The sequence below is a fragment of the Syngnathoides biaculeatus genome, chromosome 3 (genome assembly GCF_019802595.1).
Source record: "Syngnathoides biaculeatus isolate LvHL_M chromosome 3, ASM1980259v1, whole genome shotgun sequence".
NCBI classification, from domain to species: domain Eukaryota; kingdom Metazoa; phylum Chordata; class Actinopteri; order Syngnathiformes; family Syngnathidae; genus Syngnathoides; species Syngnathoides biaculeatus.
The window spans coordinates 23,728,566-23,746,195 of record NC_084642.1 but is presented as its reverse complement, the minus strand read 5'-3'; the positions used below and the strand labels follow the sequence as shown (position 1 = coordinate 23,746,195).

Here is a 17,630-nt window from a genome sequence, read left to right as displayed (position 1 = left end):
CCATGACATCTTAGTGTATTACCAACAGTCGCCTTGGAAACGGTGGTCCGAACTCTTTTCAGGTCATTGTCCAAGTCCTGTGGTGTACTCCTGGGCTAACTCCTCACCTTTCTAAGGATCATTGAGACCCCACGAGGTGATATCTTGCATGGGGCTCCATTCCGATTGACATTGACCATCATGTTTAGCTTCTTCCATTTTCTAATGTTTGCTCCAACAGTGGACCTTTTTTCACCAAGCTGCTTGTTAATTTCTCCATAGCCCTTTCCAGCCGTGTGGAGTTGTACAATTTTTTCTCTGGTGTCTTTGGACAGTTCTTTGGTTTCGGCCATGGTACAAGTTCGAGTCTGACTGATTGTATAGGGTGGACAGGTGTCTTTATGCAGCTAACGACCTCACACAGGTGCATCTGATTCCGGATAATACATGGAGTGGAGGTGGACTTTTAAAGGCAGACTAACAGGTCTTTGTGGGTCAGAATTGTAGCAGATAGACAGGTGTTCAAATACTTATTTGCAGCTATATCACACAAATGATTGGCTGAAGTAAAACAGACTATATGTGCGTGAATGAGAGGGGCAGGGAAGGAAGAGTGAAGCTCCAGGGAAAAGAGATAGCAATGATGACTTCAAATACTTGGGGTCAACAATACAGAGCAATGGTGAGTGTGATAAGGAAGTGAAGAAGTGGGTCCAAGCAAGTTGGAACAGCTGGCGGAAGGTGTCTTGTGTTCTATGTGACAGATGGCACTGAAGAAACAACAGGAAGCAGAACTGCAGGTAGCAGAAATGAAGATGTTGAGGCGTGAGGACGTTGGATTGGATTAGAAAAAAGCACATTACAGGGGCAGGCAAAGTTGGATGTTTTGGAGACAACGTGAGAGAGAGTAGACTTTGATGGTATGGACATGTTCAGAGGCGAGAGAGTGAGTATATTGGTAGAAGGGTACTGAGGATGTAGCTGCCAGGCAAAAGAGCGAGACGAAGACCAAAGAAAAGGTTGATGGATGTTGTGAGGGAGGAGATGAAGACTGGATGTTGGAGAGGAAGATTCACGAGATAGGCTTAGATGGAAAAAGATGGGACAAGTCGAAAGGAAAAGAAGAAGACGACGACCATCACACAAATACATCGTTAAAAAATCATAATTTCAAAATCAGGATTTCCGGATTTTATTATGGTTATTTCTCTCTCAGTGGGCATACACCTATGATGAAAATTTTCAGACCCTCCATGATTTCTATGTGGGAGAACTTGCAAAATAGCAGGGTGTTCAAATACTTATTTTCCTCACTGTATATAGTAACTTTATTTGGAACAAGCAATGTCTCCCTGTCCCATTTTGGGTGAAAGGAACAGTGTTTGAGTTGTAATAGAATTGTTTTTAGTTTCACCAGTTAATATGCATTGCACTATTAGCTACAGTATGCACACACAGGTGTATGCTGTAGTAAAACGGTATATGAGTATAACAAATTTATAATGAAAATTGAATTATTAAATTATACTCCTCATGCCCACACAAGTCACAACCAAACTAAAATATATACCTATAATTTTCAGCCATTACTTTAAAAGGCGGCACAGTGGCGCAGCTGTAAAGCTTTGGAGTCACAGTTTTGAGGACCCTGCTTCTATCCTGGCCCCGCCTATGTGGAGATTGCATGCACATTCTAAATTGCCCCTCGGTGTGATTGTGAGATTGTGATTGTTGTCTGTCTCCATGTGCCCTGTGATTGGCTGTCAACTAGTTCAGGGTGTACCTTGCCTCCTGCCCGTTAATAGCAGGGATAGGCTCCAGCACTCCCACAATCCTCATGAGGAAAAGCGGCAAAGAAAATGGATGGATTGATGGACTCTATAAAAAGAAACATAACACTTTTCCTTTCCCGATTGACATAAAATCAGAGTAATCCTTTCCTGTTCTAGAATTAGAATTATCTGTAAATTAGATTGCCAAATTCATTTATGTTTCGTAAATGCCCCACCAAAAAAAAGAAATATTTTACTACTCCGTAATTCTACACTTTGCGAGTTACAACAGTGTTGCAAAAGGCATGTTATGGAATGCACACAATAGTAGTGAGTTGGAATGAAATACCGTTGGTACACAGTTCTACTCGTATAATTGGACACAACACTAGGGTCGAAGATGGATTTTCATTGACTTTGCGCTGCTTGCTGCCCTCGTTCCTCTCCCTCCCTGGTGAGAGGTTTGGACTAGCCAAGGCTAACGATGCATGGCTAACTGCTATGTTAATTCACAACTTTGGCAGAAGGGCCATTTTCTGGAATCTTGAACCCATTCAGATGTACACGGACTGTGCCGCTTTGTTGGCCGGAGACTTAGCTGCTCCATAGACACACGTAAACGGTGAAAAGTGAAAGCCAATTGATCGGCAGACGTATAGGCAGATTACTTTCAGCCAGCAATGGCAACACGGGCAAACTGCAAAAAGTAGTCCTATGACTAGTTGGTGGGAGGAGGTTTGATGAAGAAATGTATCTCCAATTTATGCTTACATTTTGTTGAATTAATTTAACAAAAAATGAATAAGTATATTAAGATTGGTAACACTGCGTGCTCATGTGGCTTTATGTAGAATAGAGGAGCACAGTTCAAAAGCCACATCAGGGCTCTCCTTTTTCAAGGACAACACATTTGTGTATTTGATTTGTATTTGATACTGCATATAAGGATAAAGCGGTACAGAAAATGGATGGATAGATAATAAAAATAACCCATTGATTTTTGACCTGACCAGTACTAAGCTGATTCCAGGTTTTCAAAGGGGCTACAATTAAGACCAATTGCGGGAATGGAGGCAAAACCAACCATTGATGTCGAAATAAACTGTAGTATAAACAAAATGGGTTTTGTAAATGCTCCAAAATTCATGGACAACTGTATGTTTTGCTGTTCTGCAAACCCTTAGTCCCTGATGCATGGGCTGCCTTTGAATAATTACATCTTTACTGTTCCTTTTTTCTATTGCTCTGCATGCTCATCCTTCCTCCCATCTGAACATCTGAAGTCTGGCACAGGGAGACAAGGGAATTATGCTCCAGAGTTGTGAGTGCGAGCTCCATGCCCCTGCACCCAGGGGAGAAGGAAATTAGGACTTCACATGATCGGCTTCATTTTCTGTTTCTGGTTTACTGCCAGAGGAATATGTTGAAGTGTTTCTACAGTTGTACTGTTAATGCAGTGTTACACTTCCCCCCTGCTTGGGCTCACTAGCCAAGGACAATTGAGTTTTCAGACTGAATTACTCACTGTCTTTGAAATGTTTGCCTTGAAACCATGTTTGTGTGCACTTACATGATGTTCATTGGGTTCTTTGTTGATTAAAGTAGGCCTACTAGGAGATTATATTGTTTTGTTTTTTTTAAATATAGATTTCAGTTTGTGCCTAATAGTGTTTCCTCCCGCAGCAAAATGCAGTTACATGGGACAGGTCTTTTCTGAGGGTCAGCAATTTTTATCCAGGAGCTGCAGGGAATGCAAGGTAACTCTTTGATTGCAATCAACTAACTCTAATGCATTTGTCTTCCAATATTGTATAGGAGCACATGCCTTGTCATATATGGTTAACCCGCATGTCTCGGAAATTAAAAACAATAATAATATTGTAGAAATGCAAACACCTTATTTGAACTGCTATTTTATCACTACGATTATAATTAAAGGCATTATGTTTAGCATAGGTCAGCAGTGTTATTTGCAGGAAGGAAATTTATCAGTAAACACATTTTAAGGACAAAATTGGGATTGTATCCACAGATGGTAAAGCTTTGAAATATTTACAGCAATTGTATATTCCTGTCTTTAGAAAAAATGCCCAATGTGTTCCCAAATTGCTTGGGGAGGGGGTCTACGTCTTTATCTGATCACAAGTAGCACTGAAGATGTAGAACAATGAAGTGGAGTAAAACTCCCCGTCATGCCGCCCTCCACTGTCAACACTAATGAAGCAGCGAGAGCTATACCGCAATGATGAAGTTGCGCGAGTTTTGGCAGCACAACTGACCCCCATGGCTTCAGCAAATTGAAGCTCAGTTCCAACCTAGGAGGAAGGACACCCATGATAAAGTATTTCCACTGCTTTGGATGGCTCAACGAGGGCACAAGTAATGGTGCAATTTGGAAGCTTCTTTGAATACAGGAAAGTACAATGTACACAAGGCATTCATTTAATAGCTGTTTGACCTATCTGAGAAGTCAGGCGCTTGATATCCCGGCCTCAGAGATGCCAAACCAGATTTGATGGAGATAATGTTGGCTGTGCTAGGTTTTGGTGATCTTTGCTTCCTGAAGCAACTTCCTGCAACAGTATGATCCAGGCTATCTGGTTTCACTCTCCCTTCAACCAAAGATCACAGTGTTCAGGTTATGGGGACAAGCACGATATTCCTTGCTAACAGCAGCAGTATGCCCATGCATTCTTTCACCACCAAGGCACCTTTGTCCCAACCTCTGAGGACACTAACGTCACCACAACATGGTGCAGCAACTGCAACCTTTGCAACTGTAATGCCAGATATGGAGCCAAGGACAAGTAATGATACACAGACATGCAATTTTGCAGCCAGGGAAAACACCACGGCTGGCGCTCATTCGCAGCAATGAGTGCTAGGCAAGATGCAAGCTGTAGTTTGTCAACAACACCTTGTCCATCTAACAGTTATTGGTTTATTTAGGTGCACAACGCAGGATTCTCCTCGCACAGACTGTGGACATCTTGGCTGAAGCAAATGAGCAAGAGATGGATGTTGCTAATGGCTCACCTATTCATATTTATGGTACTATATACTGTATGCAGAAGTGTGTATTACTGGACAACATTTTGATTTGGAATCTGTCATTGTCGCTTCTGTGGGCCGACCTTCCCTTCACTGGTAGCTAATGCAACCTTCGCCTGATAGATGTCCTATCTTTTGCTTTTTACCCTGCCGGGTGGGAAAACAGCATGGCGAAGAAACTTGCTATGGAGGACCTTTACAAATGCTTGCCAAATTCACAGAAGTCATCATGGCCACTTTTTCATCTGTGGTGGCCAAGCATGATATAGACTAGCATATGACCACAGTCTATCCCACAGTGTATGCATGAGCTGGGCAGCGTTGAGGTGCAATTAATGAGGAATTCACTGTAACGGAGAGTGTCTGCAATCTTGAACAAACCTGTGACCTTCCCACTACACATGGCTTTAATAACAGCATTAACCCAGACTGATACTCTGTGGCACAGGACTACAGCACTTCTCTTCTCTCCTGGTGGGAATCACTGTCTTCTCTAGGGTGAACCTGGTAGCTGTTGTGACCAGGTGGCGGTCCACCAACAGGATTTGTCCAAAAACAGCGGTCATCAGGTTCTATGGGCTTTTCGAATTTATATGCATGCCATTCCGCCTCATCGGTGCAGCACATACTTTTCCAAGACAGATGAACACTGTGACATGCCGTTCTTGTTCACTTTCTTGAATGACATTCTCTTTTCCAGGGTGTCTTTAGAAAATCCATCACACCTATTGCAATTATTTGAGATGTTCTGCAAGCAGAGGCTTACCGTCAACCTTACCAATTATGAATTTAGCTGGTCATCAATCTTCTTCCTTGGCCACCAAGTTACACCAAGAGGTGAAGGCCATCACCAATTTCCCAGTGTGCACTGTGAAGTCTCTACAGGAGTTCCTGGGCATGGTGAACATCTATAACCATTTCCTGCCCCGTTACACCCACCTCATATGTCCCTTGTGCAATGCCAAATGTGTCATGAGGCCTGAAGAGGAGGTGGACTGGTCTTTAATCATGACAGACTGGTTCAAACCGGGGGAACACTAACTCATGAGGGGGCATTTGATGGTTATGCCTCACCATATGATGCAGACATGTGGTGCACGCAAGTATTTAAGATAAATTATACCGCTCATTGTCTTACACTATTTGGAATGATTGACTGCCAATTATTTTCACTGAAATGAAATTTAAATTTCATGACATTACGTACCTTGTTTTACACTGTCGTACCTAACAGTGAGCTGATTCTCATTCTGGCATCAGACAACAGTAGTAACCCCCAGATCATTATTTGTCATAATTCCTGGGCTGGAATTTTATGTCCATCTACCTATGAGTCACGCAGCAGGGACTTTCCAACAACATATTGTCCATTAAAGAGCATGACATTGAAAAAAGTTGTGAAGGAGAGAAGCATTTTAGGGATTTGAGTCGATACATTGAACCTTGAGAGATACAATCGGTGCCTCAAAAGCTCTGATTCAATAGCCTAACTGCCGCTGCTACTGTTTGTGATTTGTCTTCAGGGCCCAAGGGAAAATTACAGTTTTATTTCACTTTTTTTTTTTTTTGGTCTATCTGCGTTTCTCATGATATCTGGGTTCTTTCCCCTCTTGTGAATGTGAACAAGATATACTGCCACTGATCTTAAACTTGTCTGTCATTCATTCATCTTTGCTCACTATTTCAAATCCGACTCCATTGTGCCCCTTCCAAGAAAACCCAGTAACCTTTCTGAATGACTACTTCCCCATCGCACTCACCTCAGTGGTGATGGATTGCTTTGAGAAAGTAGTCATGACACACATAAAGAAGGCAGATCCAGAAACACTGGACACCCTCCCCATTTCGCATTTCGTGAGAACCACTCCGCTAATCGTGGCATTAACATGGTCTTTCAAATACTTTGAATACTGTTCATTGACTAAGTATTCAACCTCTGAGACTAGCTGAAAAGCAGCTTACTCTCAGACCAACACCTCTCCCCTGCAAGTGGGTGTTGTATTTGCTCACAGACAGATCCCAGAACATGAAAGTAGGCACCAGGACGTCAGGCACAATGACAATGAGCACGGGGACCTCAAGGCTGTGTGCTCAGCCAGCACACGCTCTTCTTTCATGAGTTTATCTCCTCCTAGGATGAGACACTATCATTGTTTCCTGATATACAACAGTACTGGAAAGGGTGAAAACCTCCAGACCCCTTGGGAGCAAAATTACTGATAACCTATAATGGACCTACGACACACAGTACTTTGTGAGGAAAGCTCTACGCAGACTGTACTTCTTAAAGATATAGCTTAAGAAGTTTGGAATATCGTCAAACTGCTACGCAATATCTACAGATGTACAAAGGAATGCATCCTGACCAACGCCATCACAGAATGGTAAGTGATGCCTGACAGGTCAAGAAGACTCTCCAGTGTGTAATAAAACTGCTCAGCACATCTGTGGAGTAGACTTTAAACCACTACATCACATTTATGACAGCTGAGCCACAAAGAGGGCACAGAAAATTTTCAGCGCGAGCACACGTCTGCAACACAGACTTTTCACTTTTCCTCCATCTGGCAGACACTACAGGAGTGTCGCAGCTACCTCAAGAAGACTAAAAAATAACTTCTACCCACAGGCCATCAGATGCTTGATCAAAAGACAATCGAGAGCTGTGAACTACACTGTTGAATAGTTTTGCAGTCCTGCTCATACCTGAATGTCTACACAGTGCCAAACAACTGCAAACTGTAATACTTGAATATCTAATTGCTTACATCTTTGTACATTGCACGCACATTTTTGACTGACTAATCCACTGCTAATCTCAATAGTCTTTTTTTAAATGGTCTTTTTTAATTGCTCTTAACTACATAGCTAGGCCCCCTTTCTTTCACTAAATTTGTATTTGTGATTTTACTTTTATTTATCTTATTGTTTAAAAGAGGAGAGAAACTAGTAAAGTAATAATTTCATTGCTCATTGTTGGTACTGTTTTTACTGTGCACATGACAAAAAAAAATCTTGAATTTCATTTCAAAGGTCAAATCAGGAAACACATTTTAACTGATTATATCCATGCAAGTAATGTGTCACTGGTAGTTTCATGGTGCTGCTTTTCAGTTGCCAACATATGCCCTAAAACTTGGCTACTGGAGATCTTGAGTGTCATTCCAAAACGTGGACACTGGTGAAGGTTGGGAATTTGGTATATGAATTGACTTTTTGTGGCAGCTGTGTTGGGATTAGTCAAAAAGATCATCCAAGCATGTTATTTATGACTGTTTCCTGATACAAAGTGACTGAATAACATTTTTAGTTTATCTTCATTTTCTCCATCAAAGTCGTTCATTTATCGCAATTTCTTGTCAAAATTAGTATATTGGACAAATAAGAACAAACAGGACCAATAAAATGGAAAGAAGGGCCAAGTACCAGTCCGATATCCGGGCACCTTTAGCAGAGCAGGGTGAATTTAGAATGTGAGTTGAAGGGGCGATAATACAAGGCAGAGAGACCTGGACATGGAGAAGGTGACACATAATACTGGGAACAGATGTTTCCGTACATTTATCAAAGTAGAGCTAAAGAATACACAAGAAAAAGAAATGCTTCAAAAAGAAAAACTAAAACAATTTGTGACCTTGGCCTTTGCACTATATGTTACATGGTATGCTGTACTGTACTTCCAGAATGGCCTGATGATAAAAGTTACAGAAACCTGTCCAGAGCTCAACTGTTCTCTCAGTGAGCAGATACTAAGGGATGGAAGATGCTGCAATGTTTGCCAAGGTATGTCTCTTTGCATTCTCATCTCTTTAAGGAATTACTTTAGCCTTTCACACTCACAAATCCCCCTTTCACTGTGAAGAGGTTAGAGACAGATTTATGGATCCAAATACACTCTGCACCCTTGCGAGATTTTTCTCTCTGTAAATTTTTTTTGACTGCGGTACCAAAGCAGATAACAGAGCAGATTGGTCTGTCTACTTTATGAACACCTGCTAGCCCCATTAGCCCAACCCTTGGTGCTTTAGCAGTGACTCATTACTGGGGGAAAATCCAACAGTGAGTTGGTAAATACATTGAGTAAACAAACTAAAGTGGTTGCCACTTCTAGAGGCACAGTGAAGGAGCATATATTCTGAGCAAGGGAAAATTAAGTAGCACTGAGTGCAAAAAAGATGATGCAGAATGAAACGATTAAGTCTGACTGTTGAGAGGAAAGTAAGGAAAAGAAAATTAAATGCAAGACTGTCTGCGAGAAAGCAATTGATGATAGAGGATTAAAATTGAGACCAATACGAGATTACTTTTACAATGCTGAAATGAGTTAAACAGTACAAGAAAAGAGGGTGATAGGAAATAAGTGCAGGCAAGAGTAAAATTAACATCTCTGAAGTCCTCTTACATTTACTCAGGTTTGTAAGTAGGTTTCCAGGAAAGAGCATATAATCAAATTGCTCAATAGTAACCCTTAACTGTACCGAAAATGTTATCATCTAATGTCATGTAGGTTACACGTGCATTGTGGCTTCTGGAAAATTGTACGTTTTAATCCTTTTGTGTGATTTTACTTTTTAGGTTACGACTTCTGTGGAGAGGGGCTCATCTGTGGAGAAAACTCAATGTGTAAAAATCGGGTTACCAAAGCAGAATGTGAATGCAAGAGTGGTTATGCCTCCATTCACGGGGATTCTACTTACTGTGAAGGTAGGAAGTATACCTTACCCTTCTCAAACTCTGGGACCAATTCATCCTGATTTTTTTCCTAATTAAGAGCATTTCATCTCGTTGGTGTTCAAGGTGTTGTTTGACTTTAAATATTTCATCTACATCCTCCCCTAGGCTTTGCAATTAAGAGAAGAGAACAGAAAGAATTATATGTTGTAAATCCAATGACCTTGCAGCAACAAACACTATACAAAATACATCACAACATTTAGACACTCAAATATTTTTAGTTCCATCGCTGTGGTATCCAGCCACCTTTTTTCCCCTGTTACTAACTCAACTCGTATCATGTTTCCTCGTTAAACTAGTCGTGGCTACCCCATTTATTAATATAGTACCCACATTAGAAAATGTAACAGTACAAAATCTTAAAATGGGAGCATATTGTAATTATGTGGTCAAACCAGAAGGGCTTTATCTATGAGTGTCAGTGGCCTTGCGGTTTACTGATTGCTGGACTTGGCTGAGGAAAACTTTGCCTCTGGGTGCCGAAGGACTCGGACTACTTGTGAGGAGCAAATGGTTGTATTTGATTAAGATGCTTGAGCATGCCAATGGCCGATTTGAAGGAGTTTCTCATTGCTCTTTGCTGGTGTCTTTGGTTCGAAGCCACCCTGGACTGAATTCTCTGAACATGCTGAGAGCTGGGGAGCCTGAAGGCTTTCATTCTGTTTGCTTCCGTTTGATCTGCGTGGTAAAGAGGTTTACCCAAAGCTCCACTCCCACCCAGGATTGTCCCACACCATATGAGTGCGGATGGGAAGACACTGATTGTTGGATCAACAATGTAAATCGGCAAGCCATATAGCATTATCCACATTAGGGATTTCCCTAAAGACAGCTCAAGTTACTGTTGTAAATGGATTAGCAGGAATCTTCCTCCTTCTTCTTCCGTGTGACTTATCTAGCCCCTCAAGATTTGATTTAACCCGTATAGAATCTTGAAGCGGCATAGCTGAACAAATAATTTTCGTGAGTTACGTTTATAATGTATAATGTTTTCAAAATTTTTGCCTACATGTTAAAAAATGTTTATATGAAGTTTGACCTCTGCTTGTATGTCCGGCAACTGCTCCTTCCTTGTTAATGACCGTGTAATAACATAATTCTAGCAGTATGGCTTTGGATTTGATTGATTGATGACAAGAAGAAAACATGGTGTCACTTATGGCACTCTGGGTGTTGTATTTCCTCACAGACAGATCCTAAAACGTGTGAGGAGGAAGAGAAAGACAGGAAATTGCTAACATGAGCTGCGTGTGTACGGTATGATGAATGGCAAATGTAAGTACATGCTAATGATATCATAGTCCTAAATTATGTATTACAGAATATGGTCCAAAACCATTTTAGATTGAGGAGCAATTCCATTAGCGGTAATAATTTACTTACTCTTGGGGGGGGGGGGAATCCACATTTTATTATGTGTACAATCTAGATCTGGGTTCAAAGGAATGTCTGTTTAATGGAATGAGTCAGAGAGAGGAAATTTGGGATTTTGTGTGTAACTAGTAATCTCACCCAAATTATAAGGCACTAATATTGCACATCATGTCGACATTTGCAGTGTCTACACACAAACGAAGATCAGTTAGTCAGCGGGTGGTCTGTCTTAGTTGTCTCGACACGAGGAAGTAGGGTTGCTTCACGAAAAAGATTCACAAAAATAAAACAAAACATGAAGAAAAATGGAAAGAAGTTGTTCTTCATGCGTTCTGTGGGAGGATGCGGCTTTTTCTCTTCCTGCTTTATCAGGGACTTGTTAGCAATATCAGAGTGATCACACTTGGCTGGAAGCATACCTGGTACTTTTAATAGCAGCTGTTCTGATTGCCTAGCAGTTGCCCAAGTAGAGTTTAGGAAGCAGAGTCAGTTCTCATCCCGGCCTTTGCGTAGGCCTAACTGCGTACCTAAACAAATACAATGAGGGCTGGGCGAAGGCCGCCCCTGAGCTGGAGAGTTGGTGGCAAGAGCCAAGAGGACACTACTGGCAGCGGAAGTCAGGGGTGAAATACCCAGACATCAGTCAGACTCACAGATAAGGTGGGTAGAGGTGGGGCCCTTCGCATCTTAGTGGACGGTGGTTTCGGGCGAAGGGGGATGGGTGGAAGATCTTGCCGTAGCAATAGTGACAATAGCCTTCACCCCATCTGTCTGACATGCCAAAACATGACATTTTTGCTAGTAGAGAGTGAGTTTTGCATTGGGGTTACCTCACATATGTGGAGTTTGCATTTTCTCCCCATGCTTGCATGGGTTCTCTCCAGCTACTCCAGTTTCCTGTCCCGGCATACCTATCATGCATTGTAGGTTCATTGAATACACTACATTGTCCATACTGTAGCTGTGAACACAAGTGTGAATGCTCATTTGTTTATACAGTATGTGCTCTGCGATTGGATGGCGACTGATTGAAGATGTATCGTGCCTCCTGCCCAAAGATGGCTGGGATATGCTCCAGCACTCCCGTGACTCTTGTGAAGATAAGTGACTCAGAAAATAAAGAGAGGGACAGTTCAGGGCAAACCCTACCTCTCACCCAAAGTCAGCTGGGATAGGCTTATGCACGCCTGCAACCCTTGTGAGGATAAGGAGTACAGAAAATAAATGAGTTAAAGGATTGTTCAAATTCTGATATTTCCCAACAGTTTAATTAAAACAGTAATACATTTAAAATAAACTAAATTAAGGAAAATTCACCTACAAAAAAGTTTATTATATTCTTAAAACTTGTGAAACTGCATGTAATTATATATCCACAGTAATTTGATTATATTGAATTGTGACAAGTGGATTTATCCACATTCAACAGTAATGGTGACATTTCATTTCTCCAAAACAATGTGGGTTCTGCCAACTTACACCTTTATCAGCACTGCTGTGCATACCTTGGAGATTTGTTTCCGTTTTGAATCCGTACAACCTTTTCTACATCAAGGACAGGTTTTCAACTGGTTTGATTGGGTCGTAAGAACTGCAATTGGCATTCACATGCTGTGGTTGACCTGACCTGGAGGTTTCCTTCCACAGAGCAATACAGTTTGCCAACACAGACCAATATTGCCTGTTATTTTTTAAGTTCAGAATGGAGTTCCTGTAGGCTGAAGTGTGGATATTTTAGGGGAGACAAAGATGTGAGGCCAAGGCATATAATAGCTCTACATTTTTTTTTGTAGTCTGTGAGGCAAATAGATTTCTGCCATGCTTCTGCAAATGAGTCTCTTTGAAAACATTGCTTTTGTGTTGGGCTGCAGAGACAGTGTCCGATCACATGATTGCCTGGCTCCTTTTAATCAGTAAAATTGAGTCAAATGTTAAAAATGGTTCCATTGGTTTGGTAAAACTGAATCACGTGACAGCACAAGTAGATCAAGCCAGTAATAATGAGAGATTAAAATCCAAGTAGCTCGCAGAATGTACCACAATATAATTGAACAAAATTTCTTTCTTAAAAAAGTAAAAGTAAAATATTGAATTCAAACTACTTTGACAAGTACAATTGATCTAAAAAGGTACGTCAGTGAATGTAAATGGACTGTGTTATTAACCATCTCTGGTGGTGAGAGCACTGACAACATCATGAGTACATTTCTTTGCAATTCTATTACATAACTAGATCATGCAGCTCTATTCAGTGTACTTTCCTCATTTATACTCATGGGCTTATGATCATCTTATTATCCTCATCAGATCTTGTCAGTGACTCTCACAGCAGATTGGAATCCTTGCTCAGTGTCTAAAGAAATAAACAGATTAATGCTGGTGTTGTAGAGCTGACAATTCCCTAATTACAGCCTAAAAGTGTTTTTTTTATTCCAAATATATTTTCTTGAACTTAATCAACATCATCTGTTGAGACTCTAAAGACAAACAACAATGGCCAACATTTGAAGGCATTGTCAAAACAACACTCTTGAAAATAACATGCAAGGAGATTATAGCCGGGACGGGAAAATAAGAACACTTGTTTGAGTTTTTTCATTTGAGTCTAGCATATTAGCGATATTAATCCATTTGTCCTTTTCAAGCATATACCGTATCCTTTTAAGTGTCACTAATGAACTGGAGCCTGTAGACTCAGCAGACTTGCCACTCGATCACAGACCACGCATAGACAAACAACCTTTCACACTTATATTCACACCTCAGGGTAATTTAGACACTTAAAGTTGCTTTTTTCTTTAATAAAATGAGAGGAAACAGTGATAGATGGAGAAAACACAGGAAAAAAAACAAGGGTTACAATAGCTTATCCGTAAAGAATTTTTTCGTAGTCTATGTTGAACTATTTTTTTAACCTGTTCTGTTTGGCTGCTAATTATTCAGTGTGAGGAATCTGTCTGCCTTTTCATTCTTGAGGATCACATCGCCAGCACAGCTGCAAATAGTACAACAGGGTGTAAAGTGAATTTGTCTTGGTGGAGTGACATAAATCAAATTAATGAATATAATAAACAAAAAATGCAACCCACTGTGCTGACCATAAGATGTTGTATTTTCGTTTCACTTCGAGAGTTTGTTTAGGAGAAGTCTCCTGCTGTTTACAACCACCATGGGTCACTTTAATAAAGCCATTTGCTTTCTGTTGTTCCCAACCAGATCTAACTCAACCACAGAACTCAATTTTTGGATGTATAAAAGTGGAATTTGGTTCATGGCTCCACTAGTTGTGTTTTTAATGAATAGTGACCTGATTAACGTGCTGAAAAAAGTTTATTTTTTTTTTGTGAGCCACTAGACTTAACATAGTTAAATAAAGGTTCTATTCTTCGACAGTATTCCTTTGCACAGTGATTCTGCCCTCTGTCCATTTCTTTTTCTGCTGTGAGTAACAAGATTAGAACCAACTGTGAGACCAACACATCAAACCTAACAGGGCAATTTTTGTTCATTCAGCTCACTTTCATTTAGCCTCCAGAGCAGCTGGACTCACTGGCTTCAGACACCAAATGTGTCCCCTTGGCTAACAGGCTCTGGGGAAGCGCTTTATGATGCCCCTGATCTTCAATCAATCACAGCTGACAACACAGCTCGTTTCAGCATTTCTTCTCTTCTTTAGCCTTACTTTATGACCTTTGTGATGCTGTCAAAATGTTATCTCTTTATACTTCACCTGCTTTATTTAATGCACAGCTACAGTACTGGAGATAGTGAAGTTTATCTCTATTCTTTAGAGTGTGAGGTAGTAGTACATTTATAATATATTTGGATTAGTATTAATACATTCATGTTAATCATCAAACAGAAATGGCATCAAAAAATTGCCTTTCTGGATAGGTTTGTCTAAACAGTTCTGAGCTCCCTTCTGGCATTGCTCGTTTTATTACTTTTTAAATAAGGGCTTCATATTCCCCAACATAGATGTTGATCACTTATTGTAATAGTAGTAGTAGTAGTAGTAGTAGTAGTACCCAGGACCTAGAAAGCCTGGGAGAGTGTGTTTTTATTTACTAAGGAAGTACTAAGATTGTTTCTACCCGCCTGTTTGTGTCCAGTCGATGTCCAAATATGTCTGTAGATGAGCAGAGATTATCAGGAAATTTTAGCTTTAGGGTGGCTCAACAGTGAGGGACCGACAGATCATCACAGCAAGCAACAGTAAGATTTCTGAAGGTGGGAGGCAGGAGCATCAAACAGACAAGGCAGATCCATGGCAGTGCAAAGCAGCAAGATTCATATCCTCACAGTTTGGAAATGAGCTAATCAAGGGCAGTGCAAGACTGCAGAGCCTCAATAGCAGGGATGAAAGTGTTTGTGAGGTTGTGTAGATGCACTGGGATTGCAGATAAACTCAGGAAAACATCTCTCTGCATGAAGTACAAAGTCTCCTTTTACTGTCTGCTAAATCTTTTCACCACCAAGGTCAGTCACACATAACTGGACCGCTGAAGGTGGATAGCATAGAAATACACATCAGTGACATCTGAGGTTTTACTCATTTTACTCTTCAGAGTGGAGTCATTAATGGCAATACTCTCATTGCTGTGAAGAGGGACCTAATGCAAAAGAATGTGGCGTATTGATTGGGACCAGTTGGTAATAACCTTCATTTGTCCTTATTCAGCCCCGGTGATGGGAGCAGCATGATACAGCTCTCTCCTGTGGGATCAGCCAGGGCTACTGACTGAATTGTGCTCACTCAGTGGCATTACACAGTAATTGGCTGTGTTTGTTATGCTGTGAATCAATCAGGTTCTCGGTGGGAACCCTGCCTCTGAGGTCTTAAAACAAGAATGTAATGACAGGGAACGAACGAGCAATGGCATATGCTCCTCCTCAATTTGGTACAATGTAGAAAAAGCGGGGGAGGGAGGGTTGGCGTTATGCAATGGAGAGTAAAGCCACCGTGCAAGGGAAAACGTTACACGTGTGTCCTATATGCCACAGCTCGATACACATCAGATCAAATTAGTCTCTATGGCTGGCAGATGGCTATTGGTTTAAATAAAAAATGAAATACCGGTACTCAACATCATTCCATCCATTTTCCATAGTGCTTATTATCACGAGCCTCGTGTCAAAGCTGGAGCCTATCCCTTCGGTTGAGAGGTGGCGTACACCCCGAACTGGTCGCCAGCCAATTGCAAAGCACGTATAAACAACCATTTGCACCCACATTCACACCTACAAACAATTTAATCTTCAATAAACCTACAATACTGCAAGAAGTAACTTAGCACAATATTATCCTGTGGTTAGTCAACTAAAAAAAATGTCTCTGTCCATTTTCTGAGCTGCTTATCCACACAAGGGTTGTGGGACTGCTAGAGCCTATTCCCAGTTGTTAACAGGTAGGATGCAGAGTTTACTGAGCATGTGGCCAGCCAATTACAGGGAACATAGAAACAAACAATAGTCGGACTCACAATCACACCTCGGGGCAATTTAGGGTGTCCAATTAATGTTGCATGTTTTTGGGATGTGGGAGGAATCCAGAGTGCCCAGAGAAAACCCCCGCAGGCACTGGAGAACATGCAAACTCCACATACTCCACACTTTCTTAGAGTATTGAAACACAAAACCAAACAAATTTAGAAACTCCAGGCCCATAGTCCTTGAATTAAAATGTATAGTTCCTATCATTAGTTAATATCTTAGTATGTGATGCTGAAATGCTTATTAAAAAGTAATATCTCCCGAAAGAAAGGATTTTATTTTCCTGTTGTATATTTTATTTGTTTTTTTTCCCAAGGTCACCTTACTCAAGATAAAAGTATAATAAATCAATAAACCAAATATTTGCACTCCCCATTTGTAAACAATTTCAGGCCATGAATGTAAAATAAATGAAAAACAACAATAAAAAAAATAAGTTTGCCCTCTGGAACAGGTGCCAAATACAATATTCCGCATCATTTGTAATATCGTGGTTAAAGGACAAAGTGAGGACACCCTGTATTATTTATATCCCTTTGTCCTTTTGGCACTTCACAGGTGACACACCTCCAAATGTAACACAACTGAAAAAGCAATGCCAGACTTATGAACGAACAGAAATTTGCAATATATATATATCAATGCTTACAATTGCATTGTGACATGTTTTTGCCAAAATGACTGTTCAAATGCTGAGTCTCATTGGAATGTCCACTTCAAGTTGAACACAGCACACCGAGAACTTAAAAATTTGGATTATGCGTTCTGGAAAAATTAGTTTTGTGGGAAGATAAAATGGGATTTTGACGGGATTTTGAGTGTGATACTGTCGTTTGAAAATCGTGTCCTTCAAATTAGAATACAATGTAACTTGAATGAAGTTATACTCGGTATTTGAGTCAAACGAATTGCACCTAAAGACAGTATATTTCTATAAATTTACTACAAAATATATGTAATTGTGATAACATTTGTTTTTGGAAATTTCCATGGTTAGGACTTTAGTGATGGTTGGAAAAATAGCTGCAAAAACTCCCCCAAACCCATCATTCCTCTTTCTAGAGCCAGCAGTTGTGATTGGCTCTGTCTGATCATGTGGAATTCTGGTGACAAATCAAACATGACACATTTTTCAAAATCTGACCTCAAAGTGCCTTGTGATGCAATCTTTTAATTTTGAGGGAATTTTTAAAAGCCAGCCTTATAGTTACACTTTTCAAATCTAAA

The 17,630-nt window shown here is 40.5% G+C and overlaps 1 protein-coding gene across 2 annotated transcripts in view; it reads left to right on the top strand.

The window, feature by feature from the left end:
- Positions 1–17,630, top strand: part of LOC133498273 (protein kinase C-binding protein NELL1-like) — a 216,065-nt gene that overhangs the window by 96,808 nt on the left and 101,627 nt on the right. For both annotated transcript variants that reach the window (XM_061814900.1, XM_061814901.1), the window contains 3 exons: positions 3,435–3,508; positions 8,486–8,585; positions 9,378–9,506. In XM_061814900.1, the coding sequence (XP_061670884.1) occupies positions 3,435–3,508; positions 8,486–8,585; positions 9,378–9,506 (303 nt within the window). The remainder of the gene's footprint in view (positions 1–3,434; positions 3,509–8,485; positions 8,586–9,377; positions 9,507–17,630) is intronic.